General features: G+C 51.7%; 7 protein-coding genes across 7 annotated transcripts; 1 reads left to right on the forward strand and 6 right to left on the reverse strand.

Annotated features, from left to right (window-relative positions):
• Positions 1-139: 139 nt before the first annotated feature.
• On the reverse strand, positions 140-2,136 carry ASPBRDRAFT_47280 (uncharacterized protein). The gene is made up of 5 exons (XM_067625822.1): positions 1,841-2,136; positions 1,669-1,777; positions 1,498-1,613; positions 1,166-1,408; positions 140-1,115 (listed from the first exon to the last, which is right to left on the reverse strand). The coding sequence occupies exons 1-5, from the start codon at positions 1,956-1,958 to the stop codon at positions 292-294; spliced, it is 1,410 nt and encodes a 469-aa protein (XP_067475590.1). The 5' UTR covers positions 1,959-2,136; the 3' UTR covers positions 140-291.
• A 1,371-nt stretch (positions 2,137-3,507) lies between these two features.
• ASPBRDRAFT_47281 (uncharacterized protein) lies at positions 3,508-5,479 on the reverse strand. The gene is made up of 3 exons (XM_067625823.1): positions 5,119-5,479; positions 4,668-5,039; positions 3,508-4,586 (listed from the first exon to the last, which is right to left on the reverse strand). The coding sequence occupies exons 1-3, from the start codon at positions 5,245-5,247 to the stop codon at positions 3,663-3,665; spliced, it is 1,425 nt and encodes a 474-aa protein (XP_067475591.1). The 5' UTR covers positions 5,248-5,479; the 3' UTR covers positions 3,508-3,662.
• A 661-nt stretch (positions 5,480-6,140) lies between these two features.
• On the reverse strand, positions 6,141-7,178 carry ASPBRDRAFT_47282 (seipin co-factor family protein). The gene has a single exon (XM_067625824.1). The coding sequence runs from the start codon at positions 6,966-6,968 to the stop codon at positions 6,288-6,290; it is 681 nt and encodes a 226-aa protein (XP_067475592.1). The 5' UTR covers positions 6,969-7,178; the 3' UTR covers positions 6,141-6,287.
• Positions 7,179-7,420: 242 nt separating this feature from the next.
• ASPBRDRAFT_133600 (uncharacterized protein) lies at positions 7,421-9,197 on the reverse strand (the record flags this gene model as incomplete). Its single annotated transcript, XM_067618530.1, has 3 exons — positions 7,421-8,291; positions 8,360-8,869; positions 8,950-9,197. 3 exons carry the CDS (start codon positions 9,195-9,197, stop codon positions 7,421-7,423), a joined length of 1,629 nt encoding a protein of 542 aa, XP_067475593.1.
• A 1,461-nt stretch (positions 9,198-10,658) lies between these two features.
• On the reverse strand, positions 10,659-11,326 carry ASPBRDRAFT_33619 (WW domain-containing protein; the record flags this gene model as incomplete). The annotated part of the gene is made up of 2 exons (XM_067623141.1): positions 10,659-11,193; positions 11,259-11,326. 2 exons carry the CDS (start codon positions 11,324-11,326, stop codon positions 10,659-10,661), a joined length of 603 nt encoding a protein of 200 aa, XP_067475594.1.
• Positions 11,327-12,351: 1,025 nt separating this feature from the next.
• Positions 12,352-12,663, reverse strand: ASPBRDRAFT_33620 (uncharacterized protein; the record flags this gene model as incomplete). Its single annotated transcript, XM_067623142.1, has 1 exon — positions 12,352-12,663. One exon carries the CDS (start codon positions 12,661-12,663, stop codon positions 12,352-12,354), a length of 312 nt encoding a protein of 103 aa, XP_067475595.1.
• Positions 12,664-14,696: 2,033 nt separating this feature from the next.
• On the forward strand, positions 14,697-15,286 carry ASPBRDRAFT_47286 (uncharacterized protein). Its single transcript, XM_067625825.1, has one exon. It carries the CDS (start codon positions 14,721-14,723, stop codon positions 15,246-15,248), a length of 528 nt encoding a protein of 175 aa, XP_067475596.1. The 5' UTR covers positions 14,697-14,720; the 3' UTR covers positions 15,249-15,286.
• The last annotated feature ends 102 nt before the right edge of the window (positions 15,287-15,388 follow it).

Consider the following 15,388-nt stretch of genomic DNA (forward strand, 5'->3'; position numbering starts at 1 on the left):
TTGGCAAGTGCTAATCATCGTTATGTGAATATATGAGTAGGGAGCTATTTATACTTGCCCCGATTTATGGTAATATGTTTTCAGGTATTGTCTACGACAAGGCAGCAGATCCTAAAGGACAGTCGTGTGGTCGCTGACACTAGGAGAAACGGCATCCTTTTGGTTCAGGATAATCTTGGGAAGCAATAACCATACAACCCGGGTATCATGAGAAACAATCATGATCATAACTTAGCGCAGCATTGACGCACCGAGCGACTAATAAAACAAATACAGAAGAAGAAAAAAACATCAAATACCCAGACTAGCACAACTAAACGCCGGAGAGACCGACCCCGAGTAATCCGTGATGATAGCCTCCACGGCGGCATACAACCCCGGACCCAAGAGAAACAAGCCACAGGCCATAACGAAGACATGCAGCAGGGTCATGACGGTGCGCCCGAGTCCCGCAAAGAGCTTGCCCCGGTAGAGATGCCAGTACGCCACGGCGAAAAAGATGAAGCCAAAGAAGGAGTCAAAGGCGGCCCCCAACAACGACAGGAAATCGCCCATGCTGGGGATGACTTCGGAAAAGATGAAGCCCACCACCCAAATGGCAATCATCACCAGCGCCCAGACGCCCCAGCCGATCACGGTGTTGCTGTGGGCGTGTCGGGAGGTGCCCAGCAGATGGGAATAGATGAATTTGGCGGTGACGTTGGCGTAGATGGCGCCGATGATCAGCGTGGGCACGATGACGAACCCGAAGGAGGCCTTTCGGTACGTGGCGAGTCCCAAGCTGCCAAAGGCGGGTGCCGTGGCGTATTGGCCTAGGAAGTGGAAGCCGACGGCCGGGGGCACGATGAAGAGGATGCAGGAAATGATGGCCAGGACGGCTAGCGACTTGGGGAAGTCTTCCGGGCGTTCCATCTCGGCGATGAAGGTGGGGAAGAGAATCTGGGGTACCCAGAGGAAGGTGATGTTCAAGACGGCGTTCATGCAATCCACCCAGCTGGTGCCGGGCAAGGGGAAGGCGTAGGTTCGCACGGGTCCGTCGGCCGGATAGCCCAGGGGTGCTGTCTCAATGCCGGAGAAGATGAGGAACAGCAGGATGGCCAGACCCATACATGCCGCTGATAGTGTTAGTAAGTTAGGTTGATGTGGTGAAGACTTGCTGACTTACCTGAGAACATGGACATGAAGGAGACATGCTGCAGGGTTCTCGGGGCGGACAGAACGATACCCATGATCATCGCGATGGCGGAGAAGGTCACGGTACACAGGGAGTGACTGGACAGAGTATCCAAGATCTTGGCCCCCGTCAGGATGTGGAACCCGATCAGCAGGATGTTGTTCGCCAGCAACATGAAGCCCGAAAAGATGTACGCCGCCTGACTTTTGCCGAAGACATAGTAGCCAAAGTCGCCTGTTCCAGCGGACATGAGTCAGTCTTGATCCCATAAGAGAGGGGGTGCATAGGGAAGTTCCAGAGAGAGAAAAAGACGAGGATCATACAAATGTTCTGGATCTGCGGATGCTTCATGATATACTTGTGCATGGTAAGGGAGGTCATCCAGAAGAGGGCTCCGGACAGAACCATGGTGATGATGCCGGGCACCCATCCGAGCACGCTGAGACGATGATGGTCAGTTTGCAATTGATGGATAGAATTTCTTATGAACGTACGAGAGTGACCAGGATTGAGCCATGATGGCCAGACAGACTTGGTCTCCGGCCAGCAACCAGGCGGCCTTTTGCCAGGACATGGTTCGGAGACGGATTTCATGCTGATGATCTATATTCCGCCATCCCAGCGATTAGTCTTGATCTGAAACGTTCACATAGACTTGCAGCGTACCTTCAGTCACCAGCGCATTCCAGATCTCGGCGGAAGTGGACTCGTCCGATGCCAATTCGGCGACATTATTGGTGGAGGTCTGTTCCAGTTTCTCCTGGCGATACATCGGAGCCGTCATAGTGCCGGGCTGATAGCTAGCAATCAACTAGTTAGGTAGTTGATACTTGAGACTTGTCTAGTGGAAGAAGTCTCGATCGGAATGCAAGGATCGACGAGCCCTGCAGCAGCGAGGGATTTAATTTAACGAGTCCTCGAGATGGGAGCGCGCAGAATTTGTTGGGGATGGCCGAGGTTCATTGGCAGGCTGCGGCGGGAGGGTGTGGATGGCGTGATAAGCCCCAAAATGGCGACGGGGGAGCTTAGTTTGAAAGGAAGATAGATGCGCAACACTCATTTGCGTGGATGGATGGCTGGATCGCATCTCGTTCGTGTTAATTGATTTGTTTTTGCTTATCGGTGTTCCCCGGGTGGGTCTGCTTTTCGCTTGTCAGCCTGTTCCTGGCCTCTTGCTCGTTCTTGTCTCTCGATCGTCCCGGTCGCAAGCTGCTGCTGGCGTGGATGGCGTGGGCGCATCCAGACTTGACCACTTGCCCCCACACCACATCGTTATTGAACCCTTGGAAGTTTGAAGACTTCTTTCAATTTTCTTATTGCTTTTCATATTCTGTATTTTTCGATATTTGTCAATCGCACTCCCTAATTAGGAAAAGCGTGAGGTGACTGAGATGTCAGTGACCAGTTACGTACGGAGTAGTGACAACATGTTCGCTCACTCCCCTGCCAGCCGATGGGGAACTGAATCTTTTAATCTCTTTTCTCATATCTTTGGCTTACAGTTAACATTGGTTTGCACAATAGTAAGCAGAGTGCACAGCCGGTGAATTATTTGACCGGGAACAGGAACAGGATGCGACCAGTGGATAGTAACTAACTCTAACTATAAACATTGCGCGACCGGAAGTTAATTGCGATTTGCAGATTAGTACTAGCTCAATGTCTATTTGTCAAGTCAAGTACCTAGCTACTCCCTAGTTGGTTATTTAGTGTTAACTAATTTCCTTCGAGGCAATATCTATCAATCGCATCGCGTCATACGCGCCACCGGCGTGTCCTCCAGTAACACTGCATTAGCAAAGATGACGAACCATCAATACGTGCCAACTTACCATGTCCAACATAATTTGCACTCTAGGAAGAGTAGGACACATTTACCCTCCGCACCACGAAAAGGATATCCGTTGTTGATGATGCCTTTGTGATCGCGGAGATATCACGAGTCGCACTGTCATCACCACCACCCTGGATCACGACAATCCACTGCGGGCCATCCTGTGGTTCTTCGGAGATTAGTACCGAGTTTCGCGCAGAATGGACATCCAAATTCATGGAGATTCAAAGCTGGTTTCATGGTTCGTAGAAAACTAACACCAATCTCACAAGACACTAGTATGAAAGTCACCCCCTCTGTTCATGAAAGCACTGCTTAACACCCAGACCTCTTGGCAATCTTTAGTGGTCACGACTATGGCCAGTATCCCGCTGTGCCGAGGTATAGTAAGTTAAGTGGTATGTTACAGAAAGACCTTGTCATACTCGTTTAAGATCCCTTGATGTAGAATTGCTCTAGGGGTACCTATAAGATCAATGATTCCCATGTCAAGGCAGAATAAGGAAGTGTATCCAGAAAATCTTTTGCTTCTATTAGACATAGACATAGCCATAGCTGCGTGATCGTCCTCGTCGTTTCTCATTTCGCATATACTATAGGGGTCTGTCTATCTATACAGACGTATATATCTATCATCTAGTATCTATTAATTACTTAGTAATTCTTCTCCATCGCGAACCCATGCTCCGCCAAATACACCTCCAACTCGCGATCCTCCTTCTCCAGATCCAGCTTGCCGCTCTCCGGCAGGAAGCAATACACAATCATACCCAGAATGGCCACGCCACCGAGCAGATAGAAAGTGGCACTATCTCCCGCGGCATCCTGCAAGGGCGTAAAACACTGCGTGCCGACCGCCGCTCCCGTGCGACCGAACGCCGTGGCCACACTGTACCCCATACCGCGCATGGCGGTGGGGAAGGACTCCGAGGAGATGAGGCCGATGGTGGCGCCGGGGCCCAGGTGGCCAAAGGCCTGGAGCACGCCGTAGAGGACTACGAATGCGGCAATATTCTGCGAGAGTTTGGCGTACGTGCCGCCGATGATGAAGCCCAGGACTACGTACCCCCCGAATCCGATCAGACCGGTGCCGCGGCGGCCGATCGAGTTGGTCAGCCAGGCGCCGATGATGACGCCGGGGACGGGCAGCGCCGCCAGGATCACTTGCCAGATGGCGGTGGTTTGAATGTTGCCGTCCTTGACGAGCGAGGAGATGATGGTGCTGGACATGATGCTGTTGGGGAAGTTGATGAAGTCGTAGAGGAAGAAGGCCAGCGAGGTGGTGAAGAGGCGCTTCCAGTACCGGCGCACCAGCACCCAGTAGAACCGGGCGGGTTTCCGCTGGCGCTTGAAGTTGGAGTTGTGGTATAAGGTGGAGTCGGTCATGAAGAATCGCAGGACCATGATGATGGCGGGTAGGATGGTGGCAATGCTGTAGATGGCGTGGAAGGTGACGGGGAGGTTGTTGTCGGTGGCCTTGAGGCAGATCAGGTAGATGATCATCAGAATGGGAGAGGCCGTGGTGGCCATTAGCGTGGTGAAGGAGACGAAGACGGGGCCTCGGTAGCGGTGCTTGAACTATACCAGCATTCTTAGCTTGAGATCATGCTCTGCCTCACAGTGCCTGAGAGGAAATTTGGGAATTTAGGGGAAACGTACATCATCCGATTCTTCCAGACCAGCCGCAGCACTGGGAGGGTATTCTCCGCCCACACCAAAGCCACAGATGCCGCGGACAATGACAAAGTACCAAAGCATGTTGTAGGACGGATGCACCTGCAAAGCTAGGGCGGACATCAGCGTGGCGATAGTGACTAGGCCCGAGGTGAAAAGGAGACCGGCGCGGCGGGAGGCCATGTCGGAAACGTATCCCATCACAACCACGCCCAAAATGGCGCCGATGAGCAGCGAATTGCTAATGCGTGTTTGCATCTCCGACGGGTAGCCGGACTTGCCCAGCAGTTTCTTGAAGATGACATTGGTGGGGTTGGCCAATTGGTTTTGGAACCCATCGCTGAAATTGGCGATATACTGTCAGAAACTGATTAGCGACGCGTTCTAGGAGTGAAGAAGAGAAGGTTGCAAATGAAGGTCGTGGGTATTGACTCACACAGCTCAGGATGGTCAAGTTGCTCTGCCAGCGCGTGGGACGGTAGGCGGACGGCGCGCCATTCTCCACCTCGTGGTCGGCCACCACCGTGCCTCCTGGCCTTTTCTCGGAGGAGATTTCGTGCTGCATCTCGATGGCTGTTTGCCGACCGGGCTCGGTGATGGGATCAATCGGGTCAATATGCTACGATGCTTGGGACCGGGCAGAAATTTAAGTTGAGGGGAAGCTGTCGCCGAAGCCGTAGGACAGGCCCCGGCACCGGCCGTGGACCCGATAGATCAGCGAATCGATACTGAGATAGATAATTCCGGAGGAGGTAAGGCGAGGAGTCGACCCAGTTTTGATAAAGGCCGAGGGTCTGGTTGGCCAGCTGGCCGAGGGTTAAGCATCATTTGGGTTGGCCCTCAGACCATTTTTCTCCGCGGGGAGCGAAAGAAAAGAGGGTTAGGTACTGGCCAATGACTAACCAGAGTTGATCCCAAATGAGTCAGTTGAGTGGAGGAGAGGAGAGAAGAGGAAGACGTTGCTAAGATGATACGATCTCATACAAGCGATACGGCTATGATTTTTACGACAGCCAGGATAGCATTCGGGATTGAAGTTTATTTTAGTAAGGATTATTATAACACTGTAGTTTCTGTTTACGAAATGAAGACGAGAGGGGAAGAGACAGAAGCTGAAGAAAGAAGAAAAAAAACTTGTTGAGCCCTGTGGGATGCACCCCCACTTGCCGTGCGTCTGGTACGTAACTTAGCACAGACATCTTAGTCAGTTGGTGAGGAGTGGTGCATTTAGTGCGAAAAAAATGATAGAAAGGATTGAAAGAAGAAGGTAAAAAAGGGATCTAGACTTAGTCAATCCTAGGCTAAGAAAAATCAATCAATTAGTTTCATGGCTAAGATCATGTGTCAGCGGGATTGGCTCGGAATTTCCGAGCTGGACACGCACATCCAATCGCTTCATACAAAGACTTTGAAGAATCATATACTGTATGCTTTCGACTACTTAGCAAGTAAGGATTACTGGCACTGGCTCGATGGACTGTTTCAACTTATATATACATTCTGGATAGAGCGACCGACTGCTATAGATACAAAAGAAGAAAATCAATCATGAATCACCAAGCAAATAATCCAACATGCATCAACGTTATTACCATCACTATCTCCCTACTGTGCTTTCTTCTCCTCCGTCCCCGTCTGTCCATCGGATGACTCCTTATCTTGACCCTCTGGCGCCGGCATGCGCGACAGCCAGAACCGAGTGATCATGCCGCCCAAGTATTTCTCATCGACCCACCGGATGAAGCCGTACAGCAGCCAGCCCCAACTCCACAGCGAGACGCCCATCATGCTGGCCACCAGGAGCACCGGCCCCAGAATCAGCACCGACAGCACCGCCCAGAGCACAATGGCGACCGCCGCAAAGACAAAGACCCCCGCGAGAAAGACGAGTAAGGGCACGCCGCAACAGATGGCCTGACAGATGAGAAACGTGGTGCTGGCGGGTCGGCGCGCGGCCTCGTCGTAGAGCCAGGCCTGACGCGGCGCCGGCAGGATCCACGAGAGCACCCAGGCGAGTTGGGCCTCGAAGCGATCGAGCACACGGGGCAGGGATTGGCGACACCACTGCTGGAGGGGCGCCAGGATCGGTCCGTTGTTGGCCTCGTCGCGTTGTGCATCGTGGATGTGATCCGAATCGCCGGGATATTCACCGGGAAGAACAGAATCCGGCAGCTGAGTGGCAGTACGCGTGGCGGTGTCCTGCGTTTGCTGGACGGTGGATTTGACGTCGCTGGCTAGCTTGGGCGGTCGCCCAGCCAGGTTGCCGGTCGCGGATGGGAGAGACATCGAGGAGAGACTAGAAAAGAGTTAGGGAGTTTGTAGACAAGACGAGCGAGAGTTCTATGAGAATTCAAGTGTGTGCAGAAGCAAAAGTTCAGCCAAAGTGAGGATGGGGAGAATGGAGATAGAAGGATAGTTTGTGAAGGTGATGCAAGCAGGAAGCAGCAGCAGCCATGACGTAGCAGGCGGAGCGTCATCCAAGGGTTGCCTGAGACCCAATGATCCATCAGTGACTGTAGAACTTTTAACTAACCTTTGCAATCTAATTACCTTCTAATTACCTGTTCCTCTGTTCCTCTTCTGCTTCCTGCAACCATCAGGAGACCATCCCCGTCCTCGGTGACGTCACTGCTCTCCTGCAGCTCTTGGTGATCACAGCAAATCTGATTAAGAAAGTGACCTACTAGTTGCTGTCTACAAAGAATGTCTACAAAGAAGTCAACTCCATTAATTCTAGCCTATACGGTCGAACCACTATGTTCATCCTCGATCCTTTCCTGCTTCGTCCGCCGTCGCCCACACCAAAGACTTCGCTGTTTCCCCACCGCCGCCCGCGCCTTGTCATCCTCCCCGCCATGTCCCTGTCTCCCAATGCGCAAAAAGGCACACAAGGGAATGCCAATGGCCGAGATCCCCGCACAGTAGAGCAAGGTGGCACTGTACGGGGCGATCGCATCCCCGGCAAAGTATCCGTGGCGGGGGGGCCCGCCCGCCTCGACCGCATCGAAGATGGCCGTGCTGATGCCCATGCCGATCGTCACACACAACTTGGTCACCGTCTGCAAGATGCCGCCGGCAATGCTCTGCTGCTCCGGGGGTAAGGCGCTCATCACGTACATGTTCGCCACGCAGAACTCAAAGTCGGCCCCTATCACCGCCAGCAGCAACCCCGGGAAGATAAACGCCCAGTAGCTGCTGCTCGACCGCTGCAGCCCCATGAGCAGAAAGGCCCCCGTGTACGCAATGGCCCCGATCGCCATGAGCAGCGTGTTGGAGACCCGGTGCATGATGAGCCCCGCCACGATGTTGACGAGAATGCCGCCGATTGCCATGGGGAGCAGGTGCACGGCCACCATGAGGGCGGAATAGTGCCGAATCTCCTGCATAAACAGCGAGATCCAAAAGGTCATGATGGGGAAGGCCAGGAAGCCCAGCAGCAGAATCATGATGGCCAGGGAAAAGTCCCGGTCGCGCCAGATGAACATGGGCACCAGGGGGTATTCATACCACCGCTCCCAGAAGACGAAGCCGATCATGAACAGCGCGCCCAGGATGAGCAGCACAAGCACATACGGTGTCTTCCACCCGGAAGGAGCATCCGAACCCAGACTAGAGCCGGTAACACGGTCAGTTTCGAGAAGAGCTTATATGATGGAGGCAAACAGCAGGCAACGCACCTCAAGGCACCGGAAAACATGCCAATTCCAGCGATGGTCAAAATGGTCCCGACGACATCAAACTTCTTCAAAGCGAGGAGGGACAAGGGCTCCTTCGCTCCGTGGTCCGTCGGCACGACGAAGAGCGCGACCGCCACGACAACGACATAGATGATGGCCAACAAGAAGAAGCTCGCCCGCCAATTGAACAGCTGGGTCGCGATGCCGGAGAAGATGGTCCCAAACACGAAGCCCAAGGGATTGCCGGCACTGAAACAGGCAAAGACCCGATTCTTTCGCTTGGACGGGCGCGGGTAGAGGTTGGCCAGCATCCCCTGCGCCGGTGGAATGGAGGCGGCCGACATCAGACCCATCACGCCGTTTAGCACATCAAGCTGCAGCGGCTTCTGGGAAAAGCCTGCACCTAGAGCGAAGACAGCATAGAACACGAGACTGCCGAGGAAGAGGGTTTTGCGACCGAACAGATCTGCCAGGCGGCCGAAGCAGAGGAGGAATGAGCCACAGGCGAGCCTAGAGAGGTCATCATTAGCAACCCACACATCACTCCTTCCATCAAAACCCAAAGGAAGGCCACTCTGAGATTGACGCACGAGGAGGAACCAGCTAGCCAGGTGAGCTCCGCGGTGGACATGCTCAGATCCGTCTGGACTTGCGCCGTGATGACGGTGACACTGCCGGTGAGGAGCGACGACATGGCAATGGCCATGGTGGCCACGGCGACGAAGAGGATCTCTTGGACGGTGGAGGAAAAGACGGCGGGTCGACCCTCATCATTGGACGGTTCGAGGATGGCCGTGGTCGGGGACGTGTCCTTCTCCTTCTCCTGCGCGCTGGACATGGTGGACTCCATCTCTCCCATGTTAGCCATTGGGAGCGATGGCACAAACGGTAGGGGAGAGCGCAGAAGAAGTAGTCAGAGGGATAGCTGACGAGAGGAGGGGGGATGAGGCGAGAGACGTAGTTGGTGCTACCTGTGGTGCTACCTAAAAGAAAAAGATGAGTGAATGAAAAGTGATAGACTAACTAGTTAACTAGTCAGTTCTTCCTCCACGCGGCTTACGAAAGACGCGGGGGGTTTTCCGCAGAGGATCGGCAATTCCACCAGCCTTTTTTCCATCAAGAGTCGCACAGCAGGGATTGGGACTCTTACTACTCGCCGAAGCGAGATGGATCATCAGCTTGACTGAGACCAGTTCGCAAGGCTGATAAAATTGTTGTGAATGAATGACAGATTTCAACGGGGGACATCAATCCATATAATCCTTTTTTTTTCATTCGCTTGCCAATATTCTTGAGGCCAGCAGTATAGCCAGGCAGGACCCCGTCGGGCCAACTCCGCGGAAACCAAGACCCGGGAACCCAGTCAAACTACGGAGCTCCAAGTTTCACAGAAGAAGGCGCGAGTCTTGTCTAGAATACTGAAAGTCACAACACGAGAAACACTACTAATTTCTTGTCAGCAGCTAAGCATATACCTGGTAGTCATAGAGGCACTTACGCAGTTGTTGGTGGTGGTGGTGGTGGCGGTCTATCACTCACGGGCTGTGATCTCCGACCGCAAATTTACTATGCCCACCTTTTACAGCAAATATAGGATGATCCGCATATAAGCGTCACATCCCGGGATCTCTGCACATTCTGACAGTTGACAGAGCAGAAGTTCGACTTTCCTTCCCTGACAACTCCGCTTTAAGTGGTCCTTCCCCGTGGTTCCTCCTCGTTTGTGGGGTGCGGGGAATTCATACCTCAATGAGACTCCCTCGCGTGAAAGCTTCTAATTAGTGTTTAAAGTTCCCCCAGTGGACCCGGGCACCATCTGCCAACTTTAAGTACCTTGGCTCCGGCTCAAGCCGACTGCGGGGAGTTGCACCCACCCATTCTATCCCTTGCTACTTGACGAGTCGTGGTGATAATCCCGGGAGGAGAATAAAATATAACCTGGCGAATCTTGCCGGATTCATCGAGTGCTTAGGATGCCAAAGCTCACCCTAAGTCGACCAACCGGTGTTCCTGATTATACCATTCACACAACGTTTTCATTTCACACTTCATCGGTGAAAATAGCTCAATATACGGACGAGGAATAGAAGTTTCATTGGATCAGAATATGGAGATACAGGAAGGATGGAATCCCTCAATGTTTTGCGCGAAAGCATCCCATATCGCATCTTGACTCAGCTAAAAGCTTATCCGCTCATTCAGTGATGAAGGTATGTTGACGTCTATTGGGTATCGATAGCATAAAACGTTTGCTCTACAAGGCATAAAATCATCATCGCGGAAATCACCACGAACAACACTAGAATGGACCAAACCCTCCCCCAAAGTCTCCAAAGTCCGGTCCCGGGGGTGGTGGACCGGCAAAATCATCCTCCAACGCTTCAATGCCTTCTCCGAGCAGGAATCCTCCCAGTAATCCTCCTCCCACTCCCAAGGCAGCGGCCCCCATCTTGCCCATGCCTTTCTTTTGCTTCTGATTGAGGGGAGCTTGGGCTTGATAAGGGCCATTCTGGTACGCTGTGGGATACTGAGTGGGATAGGCAGGTTGCGGCGGATATGCCGGGTTATAGCCATAGCCGCCATTATACCCGTACTGCGGCTGCGGGTAGCCATAGGGTGCGTCCCTTACGGACTGTGACTGTGACGCAGGTCGCGGGGAGGCGTAGTAGGTATCCGGACGATCCCGAGCTCGTGGATCTGGATCTCGTCGATCACGCGTGCTGGCCTCGTAACTCGGCGGGGGACCCTTGGGCGGGGGAGCCGCGCCATCAGGCTGGGCTGGTCGGTCGGGTCGTTCCCATTGCGAGCGTCCGGTGTGAAGATTGACATAGTACCTAAGCAGGAACAGTGTTGTCAGTACGGGAGAAGTCGAAGGAGAAGAACCTCATAGTGTGCTTACCATTCTTGATATCGATCATCGAATTCGGCTTTCCAGCCCTCAGGAACAAGTGGGACTGGAGGAGGCATGTTGTGATTGATTGGCTTGGGATAAGTTCGAAGATGGTAAGCCAATATAAGTAAGTACAAGCCTGTATTCTGACTGAGAGTGAATGATCGCAAGTGAGAGACTATAATACCGAGTGGATCTATATCTCTTAAGTATCGCACCGGATCGGGCGGAATGGCCGGCAAAAACTTTAGGCGCCTGCGCCACTTGACATCATCCCGACCAGCGCAGAGGCTTATCTACAATGGAGAACAACTACGGAATCACACTGCCGATGGTGCGAGCAGACAAGCATATTTCGAATCATGAACGGCCAACTGGCTTGCAGGAGGCGGTGCAACTGGCCCACCTGGGAAGGATTCCGGGGAGCCGGAGCCTTCCAGCGAACGTGAATCCGGACCACGATGAACCACTCGGTTCACGATACCGTCAGGACGATCCACTTTGCCTGAGGATCTCCTCTTAGCTTTGATTATTTCTCTTAAACAGAAAAGGTATACCGAGTACATAGCCGTTGGTGTGTGCGCGGCGCGATTCACATTATCACCGGAAATGACCTCGAGAGTCGTGCGCCATCCTCACCTCTGTCCCCACTGGACTGTTTCCTGATCACTTCGGTCACATAGATGCAAGCCTCTGGATTTTGGATGGAGGATGGTAGCTCGATCATGGTGTATACATCAGCATACCCTTTTAACCAGTGGCAATCGGTAGGTTCCTGAAGCCTAACGAACGGGTGTATCCACCGGGTTCCGGCTTCTCCGCGAAAACAGGCAGTTATATTCTTCCGGCGGCGCTGGTACAGCGTACATTAATGAATCCATACAGCCTAAAACCTGGCTCCTCTTTATTCAATGCACAGTAATCACCGGTTCAATACAAGTCAGCTGCTATACACATTGTCTGGAGCTCGGAAACTCCGGGAATCTAGCAAAGCCTGTTATATACATATAAAACGATCATGGCCGATAACGAACGTCGATACCAGCCTCCGGTAAGACAGAGACCCTTTTGTAAAGTGCCACAAACGACTGACCCCTCTAGACTAGCCCCCCGCCAAATTACTACGCAGGGCCTCCTCAACCGCCCCAACCAGCTGCAGCCTATGGATATCCTTATCCTTCAGGACCAGCTTACCCACCACAAGGCCCACCACCACAGTCGATGCAGTATCCAGCCCCGCTCCCGGCTCAACAGGTCCCTCCAGGGCGTATGCAACAGAGCAATCGAGCGTCAGGAGAAGAGGATTGCTGCACAGGTCTGCTTGCGGCTTTTGCGTGTTGTTGTTGTCTGGATCTGCTTTTGTGATAGCATGCTTCTTTCGAGAGGGAGATATTTCTGCCAGGCAACGAGTCATTTATGTTACCCAATTAATCGTACTCAGGAGTATAGGTATCAACATTGACTCTTCAATTTATATATTCATCAACCCACCGTCTGCACCCGCCAATAGTCAATCAGTGGTCGAATAATAATGATCTTACATATGTGCTATGAACTATGTGTCTACAGCTCTACCCAGAGCTAAACTGATAACAGGGCCGCCTGGGGATTAAATTATAATGTGGTTACATGGCAATTCAGGAGTTAGTTAAGCTTGCAAAACCCAGCCGTGATCTCGTCCGAGCCCAAACCCACAATGGTAACCCCTTATGTATGGCGGACCCTGGCGTATAGTGGGACCTAACAAGACTGAATCCTTCCGAAGGGGTCTCGGGAGAACCCCGGAAATTCGTGGTGGCTCTTCCGAAACTAATAATGACTGGCTGGGAAGGTATCCCCGTGTGGTAATGCTAGTGCTTAGACGCTATTCTCACAGACCGCCGCTGGATAATGTTCATTTTAGACCGACTTCCTTCGTGGGGCTAGATATCGCCCTAACTAGATAAGATATCACTGCCTACTCTTATAAAAGGGTGCCTCGGAGCATTTGCACTAATCAAGCTTAGAGTCTTCCGTAACCCCGTGATGGTTCCCATAGTCCATTTCTGTTCGCACTCAGTGTAGGCTGCACTGAACAAAACAGCCTGCCTGCCTGCCTAGAGTGAGCTATGAATGCGCTATCCTACTTAACAATCACCGCATTGGATTTCATATGGTAGTAAGCCTTTCCGAGAGCTTTGGCTCTCTGCTGGTCAGGGAAATCCGGATTGAAGTATAATCCCGACTACTCTACAACAGACGAATTTACATGTAATGCGACGTGAATAGCAGGTACCGTTGGAGAGTAACATGATGTACTACTTACTATCAGTGGCCTGAGAAAGAATATCGGATGACGTTACTCTTTATGGATGGTTGAGTTTCTTGACCTTAGTTTAAGCTACTCGACCTGCCATCTTCGTTGAGCTGGCGGGGATCCGCATAACCGACGGAGTCCGGCTCAGGCGTCTCTCTGTTAAAGAGGTCGAACTCAGTTTCCTGACCTTAGTATGCAGGTAGACCCACAAGTAATATCTCTTCAATCCAGAGGGTCTCTTCCTTCGGCTGAGGTAGCTCTTAACAGCAATAAACATAATGATCGGTGATAGGATAATCGATGCGGCCATTTATCTACCCCATGTGCGGCCACCCCGCCAATGCGACGTGGTCACTCACTAAATCCACTCCCAACAGACATGGAATTATCGATATCTTGAATATAGATAATTAATTTATATACAGGGTTTGCCTAGCACGTAGTTCGTACATAAGTGGAGCTACCAAGATACACCCATACTAGCTAAGTTTCTTTTATCGTTCGGGCCCTTGACCCCCTACATCGCACCGGTGAGTTCTGATGTGAGCTTTTGACAAACACTCTTTCAGTTGTGATAGGATAGGTTTCAAAGCAATGTAGCCTAACAGATAGTCTGCATTGAGAAACCAGCATGCCCTCTGCCATTGGGTACATTGTTCTTCGGGGTCAGGAGGCCGACAGGCCAATATGTATGAGTTATTTTATGACGTTGGATTCCACTTTTACACAAGCTTTATCATGCCCCGTAAGGCGGATTATCATATGAAAATGGTGTGTGCTTCGGGTCCACTCGTTCAGGTGTGAACTAACTGACATGCCATAGCCGCAATTATCTCATTCGGTGGCCACGGTGTTTCAAGGTTATTTAATTCTTTAATATCGGATGTCTTATCTTCCTTGCCACCAGCATCGCTCACTTATATTATCATATTTTCTCCCCAGATATTCATAATACATAACTGAGGTCGGGGGAGTTGCACTTTGCCAACAATCACCGCAGAACTATAGCGACACTCTCCGTGTTGCACGCATTTTGCCCCGAAATACCCAACGACTACAGAAACTTGATAGCTTCAGTGACAGTAAGCAATGATAAATGCCCCATATAATCATACTGAAGAGTTATGGCTTAATATAATAAGAGTATTGCAGGCCCCTAAATACACACGTACGCAATGGTTGAGCGCCTATTCGTCGAGCAACTCCCCTCTCCGTCTAAACAGCACTCCGGGATGGCGAACATACGGACTCGTTTATTCAACATATTCATCATCCTCCTGTCCCTTTGCGCTGCAGCTGCACTCATTGTCGCCTCAATCGCCATGAAAAAGACACAAGAGCTCGAAAACTTCAAATCCTCGCTCTTCATCAGTGACCTGGAGCGCATTTTCAATAGCACGGCGTATGCCATTGCAAATAATGGCCCCGATGCACCCGCATGCGATGATTACTCTGCGGAGATGATCACGGCACAAACGACATTACCCGGTGTTTGTGTATCTGTCAAAGAGAGCTATAATATGTGGGTGACCAGGCTGGGAGATAATTGTGTCCCGTATGTTTTTGCGCAGGAAAACTGTACGGGTGCTTCCAGAGGGTTTGAGGATTTGGCTACTCCATCATGTATTGTGGCAGCTGGGGGAGGCCGGTTGAGCGGAGAGTCGGGGGATTTTTATAGGAGCTTTCAGATATCGTGTACCTAGAGGTCGGACGAGTGAAGTCGTATATATGAAAAGAAGTGGGGAGTAGGGGTTGTTGAAGGGTTGGATGCTGAGGTGCTATGAGGGCAAACTTGATGGAGCGATGAATGTAATGCCAACTCTTTTATCGGTCTAATAGGCCC

The sequence above is a fragment of the Aspergillus brasiliensis genome (genome assembly GCF_001889945.1).
Source record: "Aspergillus brasiliensis CBS 101740 unplaced genomic scaffold ASPBRscaffold_13, whole genome shotgun sequence".
In the NCBI taxonomy this organism is placed as follows: Eukaryota; Fungi; Ascomycota; class Eurotiomycetes; order Eurotiales; family Aspergillaceae; genus Aspergillus; species Aspergillus brasiliensis.